Source organism: Branchiostoma lanceolatum, chromosome 16, assembly GCF_035083965.1.
Source record: "Branchiostoma lanceolatum isolate klBraLanc5 chromosome 16, klBraLanc5.hap2, whole genome shotgun sequence".
Taxonomy (NCBI): domain Eukaryota; kingdom Metazoa; phylum Chordata; class Leptocardii; order Amphioxiformes; family Branchiostomatidae; genus Branchiostoma; species Branchiostoma lanceolatum.
In genome coordinates, this window is record NC_089737.1 from 4751194 (window position 1) to 4776055 (window position 24862).

General features: G+C 40.7%; 2 protein-coding genes across 3 annotated transcripts; both read right to left on the bottom strand.

Moving 5' to 3' along the window:
• Positions 1-55: 55 nt before the first annotated feature.
• Positions 56-5008, bottom strand: LOC136421898 (interferon-induced transmembrane protein 2-like). 2 transcript variants are annotated; one of them, XM_066409469.1, is made up of 5 exons: positions 4893-5008; positions 2713-2855; positions 2628-2673; positions 2269-2385; positions 56-1187 (listed from the first exon to the last, which is right to left on the bottom strand). In XM_066409469.1, exons 2-5 carry the CDS (start codon positions 2841-2843, stop codon positions 1020-1022), a joined length of 462 nt encoding a protein of 153 aa, XP_066265566.1. In that variant the 5' UTR covers positions 2844-2855; positions 4893-5008; the 3' UTR covers positions 56-1019. The 2 variants fall into 2 exon arrangements, with proteins under 2 accessions (XP_066265566.1, XP_066265565.1); XM_066409468.1 differs by having other exon boundaries at positions 2628-2855.
• Positions 5009-14222: 9214 nt separating this feature from the next.
• Positions 14223-23920, bottom strand: LOC136422164 (prokineticin receptor 2-like). Its single transcript, XM_066409810.1, has 4 exons — positions 23337-23920; positions 18373-18493; positions 15727-15885; positions 14223-14906 (listed from the first exon to the last, which is right to left on the bottom strand). The coding sequence occupies exons 1-4, from the start codon at positions 23918-23920 to the stop codon at positions 14301-14303; spliced, it is 1470 nt and encodes a 489-aa protein (XP_066265907.1). The 3' UTR covers positions 14223-14300.
• Between the last annotated feature and the right edge of the window lie 942 nt (positions 23921-24862).

Genomic DNA, 24862 nt, shown 5'->3' on the forward strand with positions numbered 1-24862 from the left:
ATTATAATGCAGACAGAATGCGCTGATGTCAATAAAGAGTTAAACTTGTTGCAACTCGGTTGAAATGTTCTATTATCTTTGCAGAGTTGGTTAAAATTACACTTTGTAATTAATGTGAACTTAAGTGAAATAACAGGAAACCAATTCATATCAAAATTGTGAAAGGCAAACATTCGGATAAGGCACTCGTGTAACACACGTTAGAATAATTTAGTTCCTGAGCTATTGATAACAGCAAAAGGAACAGACATGTTGTCTATAACCTAAATTGGGAACTTGTACATGTATGTTCAATCTATGTTCATTGCCTGACAATGCTTCCAATATAATGCTTTTCTTTCTATTAGAAAAGTAATTAGTTTGTTAGTTTGCAATATTTCTTTTCAAGATCATCCCTGGTTCGTTTTGACAGGAATCCAGAGCATTTTATGAGGCTTGAAGCTTGAATACAAAAACTCCAGTTTCTAGTCATTCCTACACATAGTAAGTTTCAATAACACTATACCATTACACATCGACATTAAAGGAGCAAAGATACGATGTCGTTGTGTGGTAAGAACTGATAGAAAATCCAAGCCCAAATAGACTGATACTGACTGTCCATCGCAATTAGCGGCTCGACCAATGAGAGAGTGACTGCATATCCGTCAAATATTTGCATTTTTATGTTTTAATTTTGCATTTCCATGTTTTTTTTATTGACGGAGGTGGGCGGGGCTATGGTACCGGTCTAATTACACTAGGCTCGTGAAACTAAAAGATCCCCATGTAGCTTATTTTTGTGTCGCTTTTGAGCCCTTTTGATAAGAAATCCGCACGCAAATGTGGTTAAGAGTGGTATTAAATGTCAATTTCATAAAGATTACAGCAACTAGAATAATTCCAGTTATCAAGCCTCATAAAATGCTCTGGGAGCCTTTAAGTCAAAATCAGGATTAAGTGCACGCCGTTTTTTTTTTGCTCTCCTGTTGGACTCACAGCCCCAAAACAAGAGGCCGAACACATGTCATGCTCGAGCCTCATCCCCAGAAAATGGAAGCAAACAAAGTGAAGTAGAGGATGATCAGAATGACTCCGATGACCCAGAAGAAGATACCGAGGCCCAGCGCCCAGTAGTTGAGGAGTTTGGCGCGGTTAGACGCAGACTGGGCTCTGTTGATGTCCCCGGCATTGTTGGCGTCCTGTGTCTGATAAACAAACAGATAAATAATCCATCAAACAAAGAAACAAACAAGCAAACAAGGTTAGAGATTCACTCTGATAGAGATTTACGGAACGTCAACTATAGAAACCATTATTCCCTTTATACACCATTACTCTTGTTATTACAATCACCGAATTACTAGATTGTTGTAAATAAACAGTTGTGCAACATAACAAATTTGTTTATAGTCCTTCTAAACATGTGTCGAAATATCTACTTCAATACGATCATCATAGAAGCTCAGGTTAACTCTTAGCCGCCTGGAGGTTGTCAGTATCATCATGAGTGTAAAAGCTGAAAACTTAATAGGTTCACACTCAAACACCATTACACTGGTGGCAGCGGTGGGACGAAGTGCCCCCCTCCCCCATGCATGGTGACGTTTCCTTGCACGCCCTTTCAGCTTGAGCGGCGACCTCGCTGCGACCAGGTGATTTGGCAGAGCCAATGTTAAGGACAAATAATCCATCTTTTAGCGCTATTTTGTGTGTTTTGATGTCTTTTCATTCATGCTTTTTTTGTCATTTGGTATGGTATTCCAAATATGGAATCGACGGTTACGTAATATGGTCGCAGCATGGTCGCAGCACGATACAGTGGAATGGGAGCCTCAGACCACACTCCAGTAATGGCGCAGGCGCAGAAGGCCTACTTGGAGATAGGTTTGGTACCCTTGATAAAAGTAGCTGTAAAGGTTTTTTTCTGGAATATGTTTATATTTTTGAGCTGGATGTTCCAGGTAAGGGTTTCTACCTTCGAATTGTGTTGAAAAATCAGACTTTCATCCATTTTTGTGGTGTCTGTAGGCAGTAGAAGTTTGGTGTTTTTGTGTGATTATTAGGTAGAGAAGGAGGTCAAAGGTCAATTTTTGTGAACAAGGCCGGATTCGCAGGGGTTGTGCAGATTAGAAAGTTGAAATTATGCTCTAGATTGAAACTTTAGAGGTCAGACACTGCACGTTTTTTATGGACTAAAATCCGGGTAGGTGACTTTTGACAGCCTCTTTCTTACATGAATACCATGTGATAGATAACAATTCTTAATAACTGTCTTGTGGCCCTTACCTCGCAAGAGCTGACGATAGCGGCGATGCCGAGAGGCAGGCAGCAGCACAGGAGAGTGAAGATGGACAGGCCCATGTAGTCATTGGCCCTGCTCTGTACCATCATCATAGTCGGCTGCTGCAAAATCAAATAATGACGTCATAAATATATGAACATCTATGTTGATTTAAAGATGCCAAAGTATATTTTGATACAAATCGTCCCTTTTCTGATAACAATAATGTGTTATTATTTTGTTGCATACTTTAGTTGCTGTATAATGTCATTTCAAGGACTCCAGGAAGAGCAGTAGTGTACACGTGTATCACTAGTGGAGATATCGATTAAACCAAACGAAACCAAACCATGCTCGTTCTTACCCCTGCCATTTGGACAGTAGTCCCCATCTGCACAAACCCCCCTTGCTGCACGTAACCCCCTTGCTGTTGCGGGGGGTACTGGCCTTGCTGCGGGGGGTACTGGCCCTGCTGCGGGGGGTACTGTTGAGGTTGGAAGCCGTACCCCTGCTGCGGCTGTGCCTCACCGCCTTTGTCCGGGTACGCAGGGGGAGGGTACGATGCACCTTGGTCCGCCATGGTAGCGTCTAACTGTACAGGGATATGATTGTAAAATCATCGTATTTTTGCTTTAAGAAACAAAACTTACTCAGGAGTTGTTAAGGCACATGCCGCAATATACAGGAGTGGATAAGGCACATGTGCTAATGTAATATGTGTTAATGTTTTAATGATGTATGTAAATACCTGTATCAATGTAGTTTGTTACATGTACGTTTGTGTTTTTAAATACTCCAAGAAGAATTTAGTTTTGTATTTATTTGTACTTGTATGAAAGCTCATGGAGTGAATAAAGTATCCAATTAGCAAGTATCCAAGAAAAAGACAAGGTAAATGTGGCTCACAATTGCCACATACAAATAACAAAACATGTTTGATAAACATGGAAAAAGTGGGCAAACATCTTAAACCATGGAGGGATGGGTATGGCTTCTAAATCTGCTTGACGGACTTGCGCATCAGTCAAGCAGAGCTAGAATCAACTTTTTGCCCTCAATGTAACTCTGTGTTTTAAATTGTAGGATAGAGTGGAGTGTAGAATCATTAAGAAGAGGAACAAACAAACAAACAACGAATAAACAAGATTGGCAGCATAAAAAGATGTTGCCATGGCGACGGTGGTATCATTTCGTAAATTATATCAGTTGATCACCTTCTCTACCCAAATAACACAAGTTTCCCTATGCATAAAAGCCTTGCTTTCACAAAAAAAGGATATCCCCGTCAAAAAGCTACAACAAAATAATGCAGAAGGGTATACATGTAGATAGACGCAGCTTCATACAGCTATACTAAAAAGAACTGCGAATGAAATTAGAGACAATTTATTTATTCATATTCAGTGGCAAGTTTTGATGGCCCGTCCCTTACCCAGACTTTATGTAAACGATCAATAACAACTCAAATGCACGCAAGATCTTTGCACAGTAGTCAATGGTTAACAGAGGCACTTTTACGCATGTCAACAGCTCAGAATATATATTGACCATGTGCGAAACACACAAAGAAAGACTTGCATTTCATTTGTTTCCTGTTTTAACCTTTGATTTCTGTGAATGCAGAAATATTTGCGTTGGTTTTACGTTTGCGGTTTTCCCAGCGAACTTTTAAAAAACACCTTGAAAAGCCGTTCCATTGTGTAACTGTAGCTCTACCATTGTTTCAAACGCGAATTCAAACCCACCGCGAACACTCCATTTTCTCCCTACCGCGAAATTAAATCCCCGCGAACATTTCTGCATTTACTGTACTGTTTGAGCGTGCTTAGCAACCTATTTGATTGTCTATGGCCCCAAATGTGTGCTTAGTGTCCTCCGCAAGGACATGAATTTACAGGTTTACTATGTGGTTAATTTTTGATGGGTACTAAAGCGCTTGGTACGACCCTAAACTGACCCGAGACACATTCTGTAGCTTGTTACACCATTCTCCCAGAACAATGAAGAACCGAAGATTTGACAGACCTTTCAACAAATTTTATAGATAAAGGACGATTTTTGTCACATTTCGTGTTTTTTTGTGTGTTTGAATTCATACTGGTAATAGTAGTAGTGCGTTACAAAATAATTGTTGCCAAACCCTGTGACTATATATTACATGTCCAATAGCCTCACATTTGGTGATGTCATGAACAGTTAGTGTTTTCCAGATTAGCCTTTTTCTATATTATTATATATCATCAAGTATATATCAACTAACGGTATTTTACGCTATTTCATAGTATGTAAAAATGCTCAAAATTTCGACTTCGCGTCGTGTGATTGGTTGTTGTTTAAGCTACAAACATTTGTAACGTTTCACATTGCTTCTCTATTCTCTATTTCAATCTTATGTCAGCTCAGAAAGTTACCCCTAAGAAAGCGCCTAAAGTAAGTGCCACTTACAATTTGATTCGAGATCCTTTTTTCATAATCCACCGATTTGAAACTTCTGTTTGCACTCTTACATTATTTCTATTTTTTAGAGTAACAAAACACTTAAGATATGATATTGAAAGAAATATTAAAGTGAGAATAGATAACGGTACCTTAAGATATGATATAAAAAAGTGAGAATAGATAGAAATACCTTGTTGTTAGGCAGGTGTTAATTTGTCCGGGGCAGGTCTCGTGATGACTGACTCTTGGCCGTAACTGTATATGAGACATGCAAATAAATGACGTCAGTGAACACGGTGCGCCCAGCGACAACAACGCGGTCTGTGATTGGATGTAAGCTTTTTCCGAGTCTTTGCAGGCATCAACAAAAGCTAAATGAATTAACCAATGAGGTTACCAGGCATAGATGTGTTTTTTTTGTTTTCGTGAAACTTATTTTCTTCCCGTGAATATTTCGTTCTGACTTGTGATCGAGTGCTTGGAGGTCTCAGCATCGTTTAACCAATCAGGTCACTCGTCTCATCTTGAGTAGGGCACGCGTGTTTTTGCCTTTCGGTTGTAAGGTTACCTGGGGTTATTAGCGGGCATGTTTTTTGAGTTCATAGTCTACAGGATGTTGTTCTTAGAAACAGGGGAGGAAAGGAGTTAGATTAAATGGAAAAGGAAAACCAGCCTACACCAGGCCTTCCAAGATAGTACAACTCGGCACAAAGGGTTTTAAACTAGTCTTTTACTTTTGCGACTGCATGTTGCTTAAGCCCCCCTCTCACTCGACCCGCGGCACGCTGGCGGCGTCGCTGCGTCCTAAACTGGATTTGTGTTACCCTTGACTTTATAATGGGGATATCATTCAAAACGTACAAGTATGACCAAAAAGACAACAAAGCACACAAAACTAAGTTTCATTTTTAGCTAATATAATTTGTTGAGTGCTTTACCAATTCGATCGGCCGCAGGACGCCGCCAGCGTGCCGCGGGTAGAGTGAGAGGGGGGCTTAACCAAGCATAAGAAACTAACAATCCTCGTTTAATGAGTGCCCTCAATCTGTTTGGCCATTGCATCAACTGAACTATGATTAATAAACTGAAACAGCCTGAAACAAATTTCATTTGATAATCCCCTAACTATGACGACTAAAATGCAAATGATAGCGTGTTATCGTTGTATATGGCAGTATTGAGGTCACTTCATGATGACGCTTGTTTTTTTTCCAGTGAATGATAATCGCGTAGCCTGTAGTTACACAAGCTCTCGGCCGGAGGTTACTGACACCCACCCAGGACCGGCTGGCCACTAGGAGCGCAATTCGTCAGGCTAGATAATCGCGCACTGCCCACGTAATTGCTTTAAATCAGTTCTTATCATTTGTGACATTCATGCGTAGATTGGATAACAATGACACGTGCACTGAAACGTGTCTCTCAAATGAACTCATTGTACAAACAGATGTGTTCATCAAGTGTTCAAAGTGGGACGGTCAATCTACAAGGAAGCGATTATGGCGCACAGAATGGAGGATTGGTCAAACAAATTGGTCGGTAATGCATCAAAGGAGACACTGTAATGCCGTCTTTATGGTGTATTTGTGGCAGACTACTTCCCCATTGTATCAATGGTAAGTGATGGTTTCAAGGTCTTCGTGGACTATGATGGACAAACAACCTTTGTGAGGTTACTGACCCCCTAATGCCGTCTTTATGGTGTATTTATGGTAGAGTTCTTCCTCATTGTATCAATGGCAAGTGATGGTTTCAAGGTCTTCGTGGACTATGATGGACAAACAACCATTATGAGGTTACTAACCCCCAGCTACCGTTTTTATGGTGTGTTTATGCTAGAATACGTCCTCAATATGTCAACGGCAAGTGATGGTTTCAAGGTCTTAATTGACTATGATGGACGTCGACAAACAACCATTATGAGGTCACTGCCCCACTATTGCTGTCTTTATTGTGTATCTATGACAGAATACTTCTTCAATATATCAATAGCAAGTGATGGTTTCAAGGTCTTCATTGACTATGATGGACAAACAACCATTATGATGTTACTGACCCCCTAATGCCGTCTTTATCGTGTATTTATGGTAGAATACTTCCTCATTGTATCAATGGCAAGTGATGGTTTCAAGGTCTTCGTGGACTATGATGGACAAACAACCATTATGAGGTTACTGACCCCCTAATGCCGTCTTTATGAAGCATTTATGGCAGAATACTTCTTCATTGTATCAATGGCAAGTGATGGTTTCAAGGTCTTCGTGGACTTTGATGGACAAACAACCATTATGAGGTTACTGACCCCCTAATGTCGTCTTTATCGTGTATTTATGGTAGAATACTTCCTCATTGTATCAATGGCAAGTGATGGTTTCAAGGTCTTCATCGACTATGATGGACAAATAACATTGTGAGGTCACTGACCCACGGTGGAAGACGAAATACATTTTATCTCAAACTGCCCCTTCAATGATCAGGAAAGAAAATAGCTTTTTAAAGAAGGTACCAAACTTACCACACTTTCCAAACGTTTACCGACGAAAAGAAAACTAGAGCCCTGTTAACCTCTCAAAACCAACTCATTACAAAAATGGTGGGTCATTTCGTCTTCCACTGCTCCCAAAAAGGAAGTCAAACCCAGAAAGCGTAGATTGTATTATCCGTAGTAGTTATTCTACTTGTCGACATTGTTAACTTGCACTATCTGTACATTATACCCTCTCTATGCATTGTTTATTGTTGTAATTAGTCCTCGGGTAAGAACTTGCAAATAAAACATCAATTGTTTTCACTCTAGGAGTGGAACAGCATATAATGTCCTAGCAAGACGATGCATCTTTACCTCAAGATGGCTGACCTTGGCACTGCACCAATACTAGTTGATCGGACTATGAATTAGACTATGGATGGATAAACACCATCATGCCCCCCCCCCATTTTTTTTCTCTGACAGAGAGGTTTTGCAGCGTGAAACATTGCTTTGATTTCATCGGAATGGAACAGCATATTACGTCCCAGAAAAAAAAAATGTCTGTGTCTGTGTGCGTGTGTGTCCGGCGCAATATCTTAAAGGCATCCAGAGCATTTTATGAGGCAAGAAACTTGAGTAAAAAACTCCAATTTCTAGTCCTTCCTACACATAGTAAGTTTCAATAACACTATACCATTACATATCGACATTAAAGGAGCAAAGATACGATGTTGTTGTGTGGTGAGAATTTATAGAAAACCCAAGCCCTAATAGACTGATCCTGACTGTCCATCACAATTAGCGGTTCGACTAATGAGAGAGTGACTGCATGTCCGTCAAATATTTGCATTTTTATGTTTTAATTGTGCATTTCTACGTTTTGACTAAGGTAGGCGGGGCTAAACTAAAAGATCACCATGTAGCTTATTTTTGTGCCACTTTTGATCACTTTTGATAAGAAATCCGCACGCAAATGTGGTTTACAGTGCGATTAAATATTCATTTCATAAACATTACAGCAAATAGATTATTTCCAGTTGTCAAGCCTCATAAGATGCTCTGGGTGCCTTTAAGAACCTCTGGATGGATTTTGATGATATTTGGTATGTGGGTAGGTGTTGCAAACCCGACGGTCAAGGCCGATTTTGGGCCTCCTGTTGGCTGATCTTGGTACTGCATCAACACTATGTCATTTGACTAAGATGGATGAGCACCATTATCATGTCAATGATCCCCTATTTCTTTCACCTACAAGTTTTACAGTGTGAAACAAAGCTTCCATTTCATCGGAGTGGAACAGCATATAATGTCCTAGCAAGACAGTACTTCTATAAGAAATGGAGGGAACGTTTTTTTGTGTACGTTTGTCTGCGCAAAATCTTATGAACATCTGGATGGATTGTTACGATATTTAGTGTTGTTAGGTCGATTTCGGGCTTCTTAACCTACATGAAAAAAGGAGTTATAGTTTTCTTATCATTTTGTGTGTGTGTGTGTGTGTGTGTGTGTGTGTGTGTGCGTGTGTGTGTGTGTGTGTACGTGTGTGTGTGTACGTGTACGTGCTTGTCCGGCGCAATATCTTAAAGTTAAGAACCTCTGATGGATTGCGATAATATTTGGTATGAAGGTAGGTGTTGTGGACCCGACGGTCAAGGTCAACATGATCCTCCTGGTGGCCGAAATTGGTACTGCACCAGAACTTCTTTTTATTTTTGGTCCTTGATATGCTGTGGTCTTTTCTTTTTTAATTTTATCATTTAGTTCATAACATACTATTGAACCCCACGTAAAAGAAAAATACACGGCTCGATCAACATTAACAAGTATTTATTAAAATTGTGCAATACTATGTGGATTTACAGTTTTGATGATTTTCTAAGTGTACATACAATCCATTAATTTCATGATCATCAGTAAGAATCACCATCCAATAGTGTTGTTCACTCAAATGGGGAACCAGCCTCCATCAGTAGAAAATACACCGAGTGGTCTATTTCACGCGTTTGAACATTTCAATCTACCTGGGTTTGGAATGCCCCATATAATCAAAACCAACGACCATAGCTAACGGCGTACTTCTAAACGTCTAAATGCTATAGCAAACACAAAACGTACAAGAAAAATAATCTATCTGACATAGATTTTTGACATGTACGTAACTTCCCTATCAAAACCAACGACCATAGCTAGCAGCGTTCTTCTAGACTTCTTCTGATCTCAGCAAAATGATATAGCATACATAAAACGTACAAGAAATATAATCTGTCTGACATAGATTTTTAAATTTTATTTACTTTTCTACGTATATGCAGCTCTCGTACATTTGACTTTATTTACAAAAATACAGATCGAATGGCTATTTGTATATGGGCTATCTTTCGTTGGAGTTGTCCATGAAGTTAATTTTCTAATGCAACTCTTTCTCTTATAGATATTTTTCGGAAATCTGACGCCACAAAAATTGAATTTTTTGGTCCTCAGATATGATGCAAGATTGAAATGACAAAATGAAATAAAGAACTGTAAAAGACCATCGAAACATTCAATCTTTGTACCCACGGTTTCAAGCAGAGAGTGGACAGTGTCAGAATACATTTTTCTTTCTTATTTTCATGAAATATTCTTGCTAAAATAGTGCATTAAATGTCAGATAAACAAGAAATTATATTGATGTAGCCTTGCCTTTGACTTCACACACCATTCACGATTCTTCCGAGTCCCTCTAATTTTGATTGCCATAATGTATGAAAATTAATACTCATACAACAAAGGAAACAAATTGCTCATAACAATCACAACTTCATAATTAACACTCATTATAATATAAGCACATACGATGAGAAATATTTAAGTACACGATAAACAAACGTCGCTTCAGAAGACAGCATTTTATATGTATACATACATTTTTTTCCATTGGGCATTTTCGTCACAAAACTGTTTTCAAATTTATCATAATCAAGAACGGTTTACACAATCAATCAAGCAATCAATCAATCGACCCATTAATTGCTTTATACAGAGCATTACAAATACTCCAGAAAAATTGAAATATTGAGAAGGTACACAGAATGTCAAAGCTAATCCGTTGTTGGAAACAGTAATCATTATCATAATTCACAAGTAAACACATTTGGAGCTGACGCCTGAACCTTATTAATAAGTTGACGTGCATAATGTGACGTCACCATACAGCCAACAATTTTCGTATGCTCCTCTGCAATTCATAACTCATTTCCTGTTCCCTCCATACATATTAAGTGCTTCATTACACACATGTACATTAGCCTGCACTTTGCCATACTTTGGTGGTTAAAAAAGTTCTACTAAATGCAACATTTTTGATGGATACGTTGAAGATGTTAATAAGATTCACGCTGAGTGTATGATTGATAACTCCACGGGACGTTGGTTATTCCAAACCCCTACTAGGAATCCAAATTACACCTGACGTCTGTGCCTATTTTTGCTTGCATGAGTTGAAGTACATTATCCTGCATTAACTCCGAAGACGCCACTCAATGGGACCGGCCCACACATAAATAAGATCACATACTTCATCCATATACGTTATCCGCAAATAGATACCGGTATCAAACACTCACAAATGATCATAAAAATATTCACAATTTTCTTTTTTTTTTAAAGTTTCATATATAATCACAAATACGAGGCTCACAACCCTCTTTAAGGCATTTACTTCCATATGATCTTTATACAAATCTATATATACAAATTGCATGTTGAATATTTCTGCGTATATCGTTAGAATATCGTTGAAAAGTCATTGCTTTGACAATAGATAACTTCTTTTATGTTCTGTGTGTTTTTTTTAAAGACAAAGCAGAAAGAGAGTAGCGGGAACAATTTTGAACGTTGCATGTCATTTTGAAGAGGATGTTTTCGATGTGCATCCCAGCAGATTCTGTAAATGCAGAAATTTTGGCGGTGTTTTTTTTTATGTTCGCGGTTTTCGCGGCGACCGTTTCACCGTGAACTTAAAGAAACCACCGCGAACATTCTTGTCCAATACTGTAGTAGTATGTGACTAATACTTTAAACTTGAAACCACCGCGAACACTCCGTTGTTGCCTTAGCGAAATAAAAACCACGCGAACTTAAATGCATATACAGTATTCAACATACTTGATGCAATTAGAGCATGAAGCTGGCTTCAAAGAAATTGCTAACGGGTAAGCAGGATGTGACATTATTGAAAAACATTAGCCGACGTCGATATCAAAGCGCCTCTTCAATAACTCCAGGTGGTCCCTATGGCCTAGAAACATCGGGAGAAATAGGACATCTTGAGCGAACCTTATATCATCCATCAATAATAACATCGACTTCAGGGATTTGCTAAACGTGTTCGATCTATTTTCTGTCCCGAAGCACTCAATTACCAAGTTCATCGTTGAAGAATCGAGGTAAATCAGCGTGCCAAGCAATTTTGATTCATCTTTATCACACCGCGTAGAGGTGATTTCATTGACGTTGAGAGCGAATCAGGTGTAGATCATCGTGTGCACAAAGCTATGAGTATGGGTGTTAAGCCCCCCTCTCACTGGACCTGCGGCACACTGACGGCGTCGCTGCAGCCGATCGAATTGACAAAGCACTCAACGAATGTCGTCGACAAAAAAACACATCTTTTTAAGTTGATGAAGGTTGGACATCTAGGTAATAAGGTACGCCAAAAGTAGTTACTCAAGCAACTGGATAAAATTTTATCCAGTTGCTTGAACAACGATTTTTGGCACATTTTTAAGGCTTGTGTGTTTTGTTGTCTTTTTGGGCAGACTCGTACGTTTTGAATGATATTTCCATTATAAAGTCAAGGGTAACACAAATCCAGATTATGACGCATCGACGCCGCCAGCGTGCCGCGGGTCCAGTGAGAGTCAGGGCTTTAGAATGCACTCCATTGAGCTCTCCCATTTTTGCCTCCGTGCACTTGGCGTTTTTGTGTGGAAATCTTGTCAGTCCAAATTGGCATTTGAATGTCTACACTATATGTATAGTATATATCGTGTATCATATTAGATTTGCGAAGGTTTACAGTTTTAAATGTTGCATATGCTGGTTTCATTTAGCATTGTAGTGTAGGTGTCGTTTCGGGCTTGTTTTTGGTGTATTTGTATGCTTGTTTAAAACTTGTACCGATCCGTTTCAGTAGCAAAACCATAACAATTTACCAAGGACCAGATTCAGGCGTTTTGACGCAATAAAACTTGAAATAAATCAACTTTAACCAGAATGTACAAGAATATGAATTCTTCGAATCTTTTAGAGCCATATACATGAGAGCAACGTCTTATGTGTCAATGACCTTCCTGATTTCTCATCGTGCCCTCGCAGCATTTCAACCGTAAATTAGAAATCTCAAAGACCTTCGGAGATTCAACCTCGCCCTTTTGTACATCGCCGGTTTTAATGGCAGATTGGTGGTGCTATAGAAGGGTGTCTTTTACATTAGGCCTTGCCCTTTGACGATCACTATGTGTGGTCCTATAATCTGAGACCTTTGATTGACTACCAATAGCAGGGTCGGACGAGTTCTTGATTGCTTACAAATTGGACCTTACGCTGTACGGGCCGGATGGCTCAGTAGGCCGCTAAGCTGCCTTTCTGTATCAAAGCTGTGCGGTTACGTGGAATAAATCTCACTGATTCTTAAAGCAGTAGGTAAGGGTTTTGGCCTACGCCGTAGGCAGAACGGTATTTTGGTCGGGATTTGTGGAGTGATGGTTTTGGCGATACAACTCTTGATGCCATGTACAGATGTTGGTCATTTTTGGTAGATAGATTTCTATTGGGGAGACGAAGGTCAAGTTCGAAGATGGGTCTTCTGGTTTGTAAAAGTTTTAAGTGATTTTCCTTCAAACAAAAAGACTTAGAATTCTTTTATCGTTATACGAGCTATTTTGGATAAAACCCTTTATTGTTGAGCATGGATATATTCTTTGAATTGAAATGCGTTTGTTTAGGTTGCAAAGAGAGCATGATAGATACATCCTGTATCATATGAAACAAAGAGGCGAGTAGAACAGTCTCCTGGCTCGCAGGGTTCGAACCCGGGCCCGCCAATCCACAGACCGCACACCTTAACCACTAGGCTAAAAGGTCTAGAATAGCTAGACTGGCCATGCAGTTGGATGCGCTTGATCCTCACTGTTACACGTATTCCAATTACAAAATCATGGGTCACACATGTCCAACTCTCGTCGCTGTGCGTTCGCTTAGTCGCTTGGAGTGGGAGGGGGCTAAGCATTAACAATCGTATGGTTAAAGGATATATGTGTTTTCACTCAACAATGAAATATTATTCTCCGCAATAACAAAATGATAGACGTTTCCTGTTTCTCCTTTTATGGTAATGCTACACCGTGAAAGCGTTTCTGGTTGACCACATAATTCGTTGTTTTGACGGCTCATTGCCTTTTACGAGCTACGATGCTCTTGTGGATGTGTGCTTCGATGAACACATTGATTGGCCTGACGCCAAAGCTGATTAGACCTATCAAACCAAGAATTAGATCGGTCGTGAAGGCAAACATGCCGTGCACAGTTCAGGTTAAGACGGAAAGGTTTGCCATATATTCTTACCCGTGGTCGGTTCTTTCATAACCCTGCTAAAAGTCATTTTGCAAAAATATCTCTCGACGTTCATATATATGTGACCGCGTCTTTACAAAAACGTAAGTCGCTATTGCTCGTTGCGATTATCTTTTAAGGCATTCGTAGATTGATTTATTAAAATAAAGTCAATCAGCTACAAGCAATAAGCAAATGGCATTGCTCTTAGTTTATAAGGCGTTTCTTGCATTCTCTTTTTTTTTAAATTTTGAAATAAAAGGCATTTTTGTCCTGTTTATAAAAGGTTCGCTGTAGCTGAAAGTCGGCAACTGCTCTGGAACAAACCGGTTGAAGCATTGCCCGCATTTCTGTTTTTGGTTAATCAAATAAACACCTGGCACAACATGGGTTCTGTTTTAAACATACACGAATGAGGCCAAAGAGAAAACCTTTTGATTCTAGAAAAAAAAATGGAGCAGTATCTTTTTTTATGATTTATATGATAAAGACTGACCGATAAGATCAATGGTTTTCACATCCAAAGTAATATATTCAGAATCTGGTTTGAGAAGCCCCGGTCGCCACATTTTTTTGGTGTACGGGGGTAGAGGAGAGACTACAAGCAGTAGAGGCCACGTTTTTTCGGTGCAGTGGGGTAGAGGTGACACTACAAGCAGTAGTGCGGACGGGCGACAAGTACATTTTCCCCGGTCTACCCGTATGGTCATCCGGCAACACCGCCAACTCAACCTCTACCATCATGGGGCGTCTCCGGCTTTGCCTTCGAAGACTGGATCTCGCGCTTGGCTGGGACCCATACCGACTGATCTTCCGCCCTCCCCCCACGTGTGAACGCAGGAAGACAGCCAAGCTTCGCACGTACATCATGATATTCTCATTGAAGACTATGTAGGCCACAGTGTTTATCATGCTATTGCTTTTGGCGAAGACCTCAGCGATGTAGAACAGGTCTGTGTTGAGGTGGTAGTTCTGTAGGACGTCGAAGAAGTCGCGTACGAGGCTGTAGGTGTAGTAGGGCGTCCAGCACACTACGAACATGATGACCAGGACCAGGAGGTGGATGGTCTTCTTGCGGGACTTTTCTCTCGCACGCCGGATGGAGGCGTTCTCGGTGCCCGGGAATCGGCGGCCCCATACCTGTAGGGACAAAACAAGAAATGCACCAAGGTGTAAACATGGGTATATATATTGTTATCTGTACGTGACACTAAAAGTAATAAAATAAGAAATGAAAAACTTGAGTGCAGTCTCACGTCGTCCTCGGGTGCGGTCATTAAAAAAAAATACAAAAAAAAAAAATCAAAGATCTCAAACTTCCGTGAAATATGGGTGTTTTTTTCTTCAATTTTTTGTTTTATTCATTGTTGTGTATTTCTGTTCATGCATTTTTATGCCATCTTTAGACCAGGGCCAAGGCAACCGTTCCAACCTACCTGTCTGCGGGACCAACTTTGGACCCGAACCAAGGCAACCTTCCAATCCTGATAGTCTCCGGTTACACCATATTCTGCCTCACACCCTGTCACTCTATAATATTTAGATAACTTCTGTATGGTATAGAGGACTAGCTGGTTTGTTACGCCGAATGGCGGTTATACCGGCTATATAGACACAGATACAGACAGACTAATAAAGTATACAATAAATCAAAAAGACATGAAATCAATTGACCTATCAATAAACAATGCATCATTACTGTCCAATACAAAGACATCTTTTCATCTATTGAAGTAATGAAATATTTTAAGGCAGGGACTCAAGTTAACAGAATTTTCGACGACACCACTTAACATAAATCATAAATAGATATTAAGTGTAGGAAAACTACAGGAAACACAATGTACCAACAGAAGTAATTTACAATGTACAAAATGATGGGAAATTCTATAAGCGTAGGTCCGGCCCCTATATTTTACATACACATTATACAATGTATGATGTAGATATTTGTATGTACCTTGCACCAAACGAAGAGGAGGCACAAGGCCATGCACAATGACGGCACCACGTACTCGGCCACCATCAAGAACATGAAGTACGCCTTGTAGGCGAACATCTGGCTGACTGGCCAGGCCTGTCCACAGAACATGTTGTTGCCGTTCTGTTGAGGATGGATCTGGATTAAGAATGGGATACAACAGTCAACATCAAATGTGATACATATAAATATCTTCTTCTGATAACGTTAGAGGAGTAATGTTAGTGGCGTCGTGTGACGTAATAGCTAGAACATTCGGCCGCCATAAAAGGGGACCCGAGTTAGATCCCGGATTGACCCCAGACATGTCTGGACATGCGCTTGGACGTTGTGCCCTTGTGAAAGGCACTTAACACAAATTTCCTCACTTAGCTCAGGTGTAAATGAGTACCTAGCTTTGCTTAGGGACGTCCCTTGGATAGGACGTTAAATGGAGGTCCCGTGTGCTTGGGGAGAGCCACACCCCGCGCGCGCAGGTTGAAAAACCCACCACACCTTTCGAAAAAGAGTAGGGGTCCTTCCTGTGTGTGGATCATATAAATCTGCCCCGGTGTGCGATGGTCCAAAATTTACAGTCTGGTCTTCAACTCTATTGAAGATGACTGCTTTCATAACCTTTTATCAAACATGTCATGAGTCAAACTTAACACACGCATACACATACACACACACACACACACACACACACACACACACACACACATACACACACACAAACACACACACACACAAAGAAAACAACAACAACAACAAGCAGACGTGCGGGAATGTCAGGTCAGATTGTGTTTGCGCGGACAACAAACTACAAAGCGACCAGACGACATTCTCAGACACAAACATGTATTTCCATCCAGACTACGCAAATGTTGCTATGCCCGGACTCCACTGAACGGAACATTTAACATCCATAACAAGAGGCACGGCACCCCCTGGACGCGATGGCCTGCTCAGTGTGCAGATTGTGTTTATGCGGACAACAAACTACAAAGCGACCAGACGACATTCTCAGACACAAACATGTATTTCCATCCAGACTACGCAAATGTTGCTATGCCCGGACTCCACTGAACGGAACATTTAACATCCATAACAAGAGGCACGGCACCCCCTGGACGCGATGGCCTGCTCAGTGTGCAGATTGTGTTTATGCGGACAACAAACTACAAAGCGACCAGACGACATTCTCAGACACAACCATGTATTTTCTTCCAGACTACGTAAATGTTGCTATGCCCGGACTCCACTGAACGGAACATTCAACATTCATAACACGGGCACGGCACCCCCTGGACGCGATGGCCTGCTCAGTGTGCAGATTGTGTTTATGCGTACAACAAACTACAAAGCGACCAGATGACATTCTCAGACACAAACATGTATTTCCATCCAGACTACGTAAATGTTGCTATGCCCGGACTCCACTGAACGAACCATTAAACATTCAAGACAAGGGCACGGCACCCCCTGGACGCGATGGCCTGCTCAGTATGCCGTTATGTCAGATTGTGTTTATGTGAACAACAAACTACAAAGCGACCAGACGACATTCTCAGACACAAACATGTATTTCCATCCAGACTACGTAAACGTTGCTATGCCCGGACTCCACTGAACGGAACATTTAACATTCATAACATGGGCACGGCACCCCCTGGACGCGATGGCCTGCTCAGTGTGCAAATTGTGTTTATGCGGACAACAAACTACAAAGCGACCAGACGACATTCTCAGACACAAACATGTATTTTCTTCCAGACTACGTAAATGTTGCTATGCCAGGAGTGCGCCGTGTAAAAAGATTTTATTTTTATTCAGTGACTTTCCAACCTGATGGAACTATTCACGGAATTTTTCTCGATGATATTGACAACGTCGGCCCTAGCCAGGTGGATGTTCCACATGCCAAAACGTGAAACATATTGGCATACAACCGATTACTAGAATTTCGGATTAATTTCTGATTATGCTCCTCGTTTGTTGATTTTAAAAACAAAAATCATAGAAGTGCCCTTTGAGGATATTACATCTTAATCATAAAGTAATATAATCACTCAACATTGTAACATAAACTAATACAGCCGGTTAATAAATTAATAGTTGTTCCAAGTTTTTGTTTTATTTAACATTAAGGTATAAGCATAACTGATGGCATTTTGTGGTAAAACAATACTAAAAAAGTGATAAAAATATCTATATGGACGTATGATATACCATGTAGGTCTGAATCAATTTATTTTTTTCTAGCTTTTGCATACCCGTGAATAGTTTCATCAGATTGGTAAGTCACTGAATAAAAAGCCTCTTTTTACACAACCAAGAGATTTATTCCACCGACGTTTCGTTGACCATCTGTCACCTTCTTCAAAGCAATTCTGACAGGTTCACATTGCACTGCAGTACAAGTGTTGCTGCTTATACATAATGAGAAGCATTGAATTTCCCAAACGAAAAACATATTTACAATCACAGGAGATGACATCACTCCAGAATTCGAAGTGTAGCACATACACAACTTTCGATCAAAAAACAATGCAACGATTATTATCTATTTCCTAAGGACGCGGTATAACTATTAGTATGATAGAACTTTAAACAAAATATGACAGCAAATTATATTTTCCGTACCTTGGCGTAAAGGGCCGACGGAAGGGCTACAAGGGCGGAGACGGTCCACACCACCGCCAGCACGACAGCCACGCTCCGCCTGGTCTTCTTACCGTTGAACTGTCTTCTCACCACAAGGCATCTGTAAAATGTATTTAGAATACAATTATTGTGAAAAAATTCAATAACAACTTCAACAAGGAAGAGGGGCTGCGAGTCGAACCGTCTGGCACTTGGGACACATGCCGAAACAAAATGAGCTATTTTGAACAAACGGCGTTGGTTCGAACGGGGAGTTAGAGAAGCAATATATGAAAGAATGTACAATCCGGCCCTCAACAGAAAAGAAGTTCTACGCATCCAACTTTCAGGCACTTGGGACAACGACCCCCCCCCCCCGACGAGAAACATTAGCTCCGAAAACAACAGTAGCTAATTGATTCTTTACCATACAACCTTGGCTTAACTTGCTATTCTATTGAACCATCTGAAATTGTATTTACTTCATTAACTTTTTTTCAACCTTTACTTAACATTGAAAGTATACAATATTCGACCGAGGCCGTTTTTCAAGAGTTCGAGGGAGGAGGTCAGGGGTCCTTTGAACGTACCATTGGAAAGTAGAACATAATTTTTTTACAAAGATAACGTTACAATCAGTATCCCATAATTATATTCAGCATATAAACATAAATGGAATATATAACACCATATTCGGTATTCATAGTCAGTCCATAGTTACTCGTCGCAACATATTTTTGAATATTGCAACTGAAGGCGCCGTTCTCAAGTGTGTCAGACTATTCCATAGAGTAGTACCTGAGTAGGAGATAGACCTTCTATATACTTCTCTACGGACCATTGGTACATATAATATGTTAGACTTGGTGTTCTAGTTGCCCTATCCCTATAGCACGTGAACATGTGTCTCATGTAGGCTGGTACCAGGTTATTTAGAGCCTTATATGTCAGCAAAGCCTTCTGGTGCCTGTGTATAGATTTGATGTCCTTCCAGCCCACTCGTGAACCTTTCTCTCAATCATAGTTTTTGATGAAATTCTTTGGAAGTCTTCACAGAGAAAATTGGAAGACGTCACCGCGTCATTAAACATAACAATGTTGATATAAATTGAATGGTTTGTTTAATGGGATTTTGCATTTGCAAGATATGTTTTCAGCTCTATGGCGTTTTGTCTTTAGGCCATTATATATTCCATTTACAATCCTGAGTTCTTTTTCAATCAGAATCAAGATTGGTATCGCGGTGTAAACTTTAGTACAGTGATATTGACATTTAAAAGCTAACGATGCATTGAGAACTGCGTTTGATACAAATCCAATAACATCACATCTACGCATGGCTAGACCTTATAAACCTTTTTACCTCAAGAAAATGCGTTTACGATTGTCCAATATGTAGTTGTTTCAAACACTTCTAAGATGTCGTTTTGTAACGTAATTGTTAGCAACATCAATTGATCTATGTTGTTTTATGTAAATGATACAGCCATGGTATATAATCTAATTTTTCTTATCTCTTTTCTTACTCATCTATCATAAGGCCTTGAAGCGTTTCAATGTTACGGGTTGCATAAAGACGCCGTAACAGTATCTCTTATTCCTTAAAGTCAGAAACACTAATGCTTTGATCTGGAGAAGCACTAACTGATTTAATAGGAGAATCAGTGTTTAAAAATGTTGCTGGGGAACACACTCTAACCAATTTATACCAAATGGCTTGTCGATCGCGAAGCTTTATTTCTTGTGTTGGAGTCAACTCTACCCCCTTTTCTTAATGTTATATTTCAACATAGCTGAACTTTCATGCTAATACAACGAAAAGAATTTAAACAGCGACTTTAAATCACTTCACCTACCAATGCTCTGAATGCTGAGAGTAAATGGTCTCAAGAACTACAGTATGGATATGATTTTCTATTTTACAAATGTCTTTTGATGTTTTGTAGGTGATCATTTAGGTCCGCAATTACTTTTTGATGTGTGCATGAAGGCATCGACGTCGGAAATAAGTATTTGATATTTCGCTTTTAAAGTGACCCAAGCGTCTTGATAAGACGCAAAGGGGTTGTGCCCATCTCTATTTCTAAGCCATTGGGCCACAAATTTGTGCAAGTCACTACAGCAGGGGGCTGGTCCGCTGGTAGTGATGTGTGTTTAACTGCAATACTCTACCCTAAAAGCTGAGTGCTAAGCAGAGAAAGCAGTATTGGGGTGGGCCGACTACTCTCTCTTCGCAGCCAGAGGCTGAATTGCGAGGAGCACACATTTGGCGGGGCTAGGTCGCAAGCTTAAGGGTCTGTAGCGACTGCCATTCGGCGCGCAGGTGACCTCAATACGACAATTGTCTCATGTGCGGTCATAGGACTGTAGGTTATGGACCACTCACACCGGGAAGGACAACTCTTTTCGTGTGCGGTGGGATCTTTAACGTGCTCGATGTGTGGCTCTCCTCAAACACGGGACCTCCATTTAACGTCCTATCCGAGGGACGTCCCCAGCCGAAGCTAGGTACTCATTTACACCTGAGTGAAGTGAGGAAAGGTGTGTAAAGTGCCTTTCCTAAGGGCACAACGTCAACGGGACAAACCAGTACCTCTGGGTTCTGGGATCAAACACCCTGCCACTGCGCCACCGCGACGCCACTACTCTATCCTAAAAGCTGGGTGCTAAGCCGAGAAAGCAGTATGTGCAACTTTCAATGACACCGCGTCCGAGGATCGAACTCACGACCTACCGTGTGCAAGGCGAGCGCTCTACCAACTAGGCCATTGCACCGGCCTTTATGCTATTACCCAAACTAAAACCATCCATTGGAAATCCTTTGAAAGATAAGAACCACCATGCTATGTAGGCCATAAAATAGTGATCAAAGGTATTCGTCATGATAGATCAAACGCAATGGATTCAGGCCAAAAAAAGTTGATGAACCTCATGTCAAACTAATCAATGTGAAACGACTGAAGGCCCATTTAATGGGACTAATTATTACAGATAATGTAGAAAATTCACCGTTATATAAAACGTGGGATAGCTGCAGGTGCGGCGGCAAGAGGCCCCCAACAACTCTTTGAGTTGTGCTAGAATTTCCATAAGAGAGAGGCTATTGACAGAATGTCAATAGAATGTTTTGGCATTACATATTAGCAGTGTTTCTGCCACAAAGAATTTGGGCACCGCTGAGCAGGTGCAGCTGCAAGTAGCCCCCAACAACTCTTTGAGTTGTGCTAGAATTTCCATAAGGGAGAGGCTATGGACAGAATGTCAAAATAATGTTTTGGCATTAGATATTAGCAGTGTTTCTGCCACAAAGAATTTGGGCACCTTTGAGCAGGTGCAGCTGCAAGTAGCCCCCCCTCCCCAACAACTCTTTGAGTTGAGCTAGAATTTCCATAAGAGAGAGGCTATTGACAGAATGTCAAAATAATGTTTTGGCATTATATGTTAGCAGTGTTTCTGCCACAAAGAATTTTGGCACCTTTGAGCAGGTGCAGCTGCAAGTAGCCCCCCCCCAACAACTCTTTGAGTTGAGCTAGAATTTCCATAAGAGATAGGCTAGTGACAGAATGTCAAAAAAATGTTTTGGTATTATATATTACCAGTGTTTCTGCCACAAAGAATTTGGTCACCTTTGAGCAGGTGCGGCTGCAAGTAGCTCTCAGCAACTCTTTGAGCTGTTCTAGAATTTTCATAAGATAGAGGATATTGACAGAATGCCAAAATAATGTTTTGGCATTATATATTAGCAGTGTTTCTGCCACAAAGATTTGGGCACCTTTGAGCAGGTGCAGCTGCAAGTAGCCCCCAACAACTCTTTTAGTTGTGCTAGAATTTCCAAGAGAGAGGCTATGGACAGAATGTCAAAGGAATGTTTCGGCATTATATATCAATTGATACGGAGCACTGGAAGGACCTTGCAAGTGGCCGTTCCAGGTGGAGATGCACACTGTCCTAACAGCTCAAATCAGGAAAAGCCAGACTGAAGAAGAAAAGCAGATCCGCAGAAAAGTGCTTTGCAACAGAACTGAGTCCGCTTACAGATGTGATTGTTGTGGCAGAGACTACAATCCTCGTATAGGGCTGTTTAGCCATAGTCGATGCTGTAGGGCTGATGTGAATTAGGATTTTATAATCTACTGACCGACGGAGGTCATATACATAATGTTTCTGTCAAAAAGTTTGGGGAACCTTTGACAAGATGTCCATGTCAATGAAAATTTTAGCAAATATTAACAGGATGCTCCTTTGGTTATCTTGTTAATAATACCTCATGGTACTGTCAACTCTTACTACACTCAAACCCCAAGTATGATCCTGTAAAATGGTGCAGAAACAACACTTCTTTACATTCCTCGGCAAGAATAATTGACTATAGAAATACAAATGGATGTAAAAACGTTCTGGCACCTTATGTTTCCCCCCAACCCCATGAGTCATTGCATCGGTTTTTGGGTAAGATGTATTTATTTATTGTTTCGGCATGTAAATGCCAGGGTTGCCCAACTAGCCGGAACCCATGTGAGGCTCGGACTTTAGGTTTTTGGACCATCGCACACCGGGGCATACCCCTACTCTTTTTCGAAAGATGTGGTGGGTTCTTTTACGTGCGAGGGGTGTGGCTCTCCCCAAACGCGGGACTTCCATTTAACGGCCTATCCCTAACGTCCCTTACCCAAGATGAGCTAGGTACCCATTTTCCATCCTAATATCTCCACGTTTTCAGACGAAAAGAAAACTACTCTAAAAACGTGGAGATATTAGGATGGAAAATGGTGGCCCATTTAAACAGCTCATTTCGTTCGTGGTCGTAGAACATCGAATGGGCAACTTAACATAAAATGTGTTTCGCCTTCCACCTTGTTTGGCATGCAGTATTTGCAAGTTATTTCGCACACAGGTAAGTTCTTTAATTGGTTATCTATGGCCTTGCATTGAACAAATCCGTCAACAAAGTAGTTAAAACTAACCTGTCGATTGAGATGACCAGGAGGGTGTTTGTGGAGACGTAAAGCGTCACCATGCGAATGAAGGACACCACCTTGCACATGGAGCCTCCCCACACCCACGCCTGGTTCCTAATCACGTAGTAGTCCAGCTGCAGAGGAATACAGAACGCCGCCACACAGAAGTCGGCAAAGCAGAGGTTACTGATCAACATGTTGGTGGCGCTACGACTCTTCTTGTAGCAGAAGATGACGAAGAAGAGGAGCAAGTTGCCGATCCCGCACACAGCCATGACGAGAGAGTAAACGATACCGAGGACTGTACGGATCACGGTTGATGCCTTGTCCGTCTGTGTAAACTCAAAGTCATGGTGAATGCCGTGGCTGTCCATGGCAGCGGTTTCCAGTAGAAGCTGTTGGCAATACGGCGGGATATGTGATAGGATGTCCTGAAAACCGCCGGTCTCAGAGGTGTTATTGTTGTTGTAGAGTTGGGAGAAGAAGTGTAGACAAGAAGTCATGTTGAAGTCGTGTTGGGAATAGACGCTCGTAATATCCTCGATCAGAGGGTATTCTGTAGGATAGAGTATTTCTAGATCCGGATCCATCTTATTTCCTGTATGAAATATCTTTCAGCCAGTAAAAAGTACCTATTCTAAATCTCTCCCCTCCGTCAGAACCTTAAAATTGCAGTTCTAGTCAATACTCCCGTTAGCTCGCCACGTTATCCAATATAGTTTCTCCTGGAACTCCAAATTTGCATTCCGCTTGAGTTGAATTTTCGGCCTTGATCTTTGTTGAATGTGTAATCGTTTATCTAACGGAGTGCTCTGATGGGGGTTGACATCGATTACTGCAAGTCGATTGTAAACGTCCACGTGCTGTGAATGCAGCTGTGCGGTCCTCAGAAGATGAATTATCCGTCGAAGCTTTCAAGCAGAGGCAGCTTCGGGCAGATACTGTGGAAGCAAACAAAATACATATATTATCAAGCATTTATTGGCGAACAAAAAAATATATGAAATTTTGAATATTAGCAAACAATAAGATATCCTCCTCTGTTTCATCAGGTTGGTAAGTCACTGTATAAAAAAGACTCTTTTTACACAACCAAGAGATTTATTCTATCGACGTTTCTGTATTCATCTGTCACCTTCCTCACGTGCACCTTCTTCACTACGGAGCATGTCAGAATTGCCTTGAAGAAGGTGACAGATGGTCACCGAAACGTCGGTGGAATAAATCTCTTGGTTGTGTGAAAAAAGCCTTTTTTATTCATTATGATATATTTTTACATAAGTCATCTTAATATATGAAGAATACACAAAGAAAGAATAAACAAGAACAAACACCATACTCCGTTAGTAGTGAGTTACAGAAGGCCATTGGTGAATGTTAAAGTACTGTCTGAAGATGCAAAGCTTTAGTAATCTAATATGCGTATGTTTGCCATAGATCTGTAGAACGAAACTCTTTCAACGGTTAGGAAACACACTCATAGACATAGTGATGAAGAAAGAAAGAATACACAAAGGCTGAATAAACAAGAA

Excerpts from the sequence above, each read along its gene's own strand:
- LOC136421898 (XM_066409468.1), bottom strand. The coding sequence starts at position 2,843 with ATGGCGGACCAAGGTGCATCGTACCCTCCCCCTGCGTACCCGGACAAA. Across the intron at positions 2,386-2,627 it reads CTACTGTCCAAATGGCAGGG|CAGCCGACTATGATGATGGT; the intron begins GTAAGAACGAGC and ends TTGATTTTGCAG. Across the intron at positions 1,188-2,268 it reads CTATCGTCAGCTCTTGCGAG|ACACAGGACGCCAACAATGC; the intron begins GTAAGGGCCACA and ends TTTGTTTATCAG.
- LOC136422164 (XM_066409810.1), bottom strand. The coding sequence starts at position 23,920 with ATGGATCCGGATCTAGAAATACTCTATCCTACAGAATACCCTCTGATC. Across the intron at positions 15,886-18,372 it reads CGTCGGCCCTTTACGCCAAG|ATCCATCCTCAACAGAACGG; the intron begins GTACGGAAAATA and ends TTCTTAATCCAG. Across the intron at positions 14,907-15,726 it reads TCCTCTTCGTTTGGTGCAAG|GTATGGGGCCGCCGATTCCC; the intron begins GTACATACAAAT and ends TTGTCCCTACAG.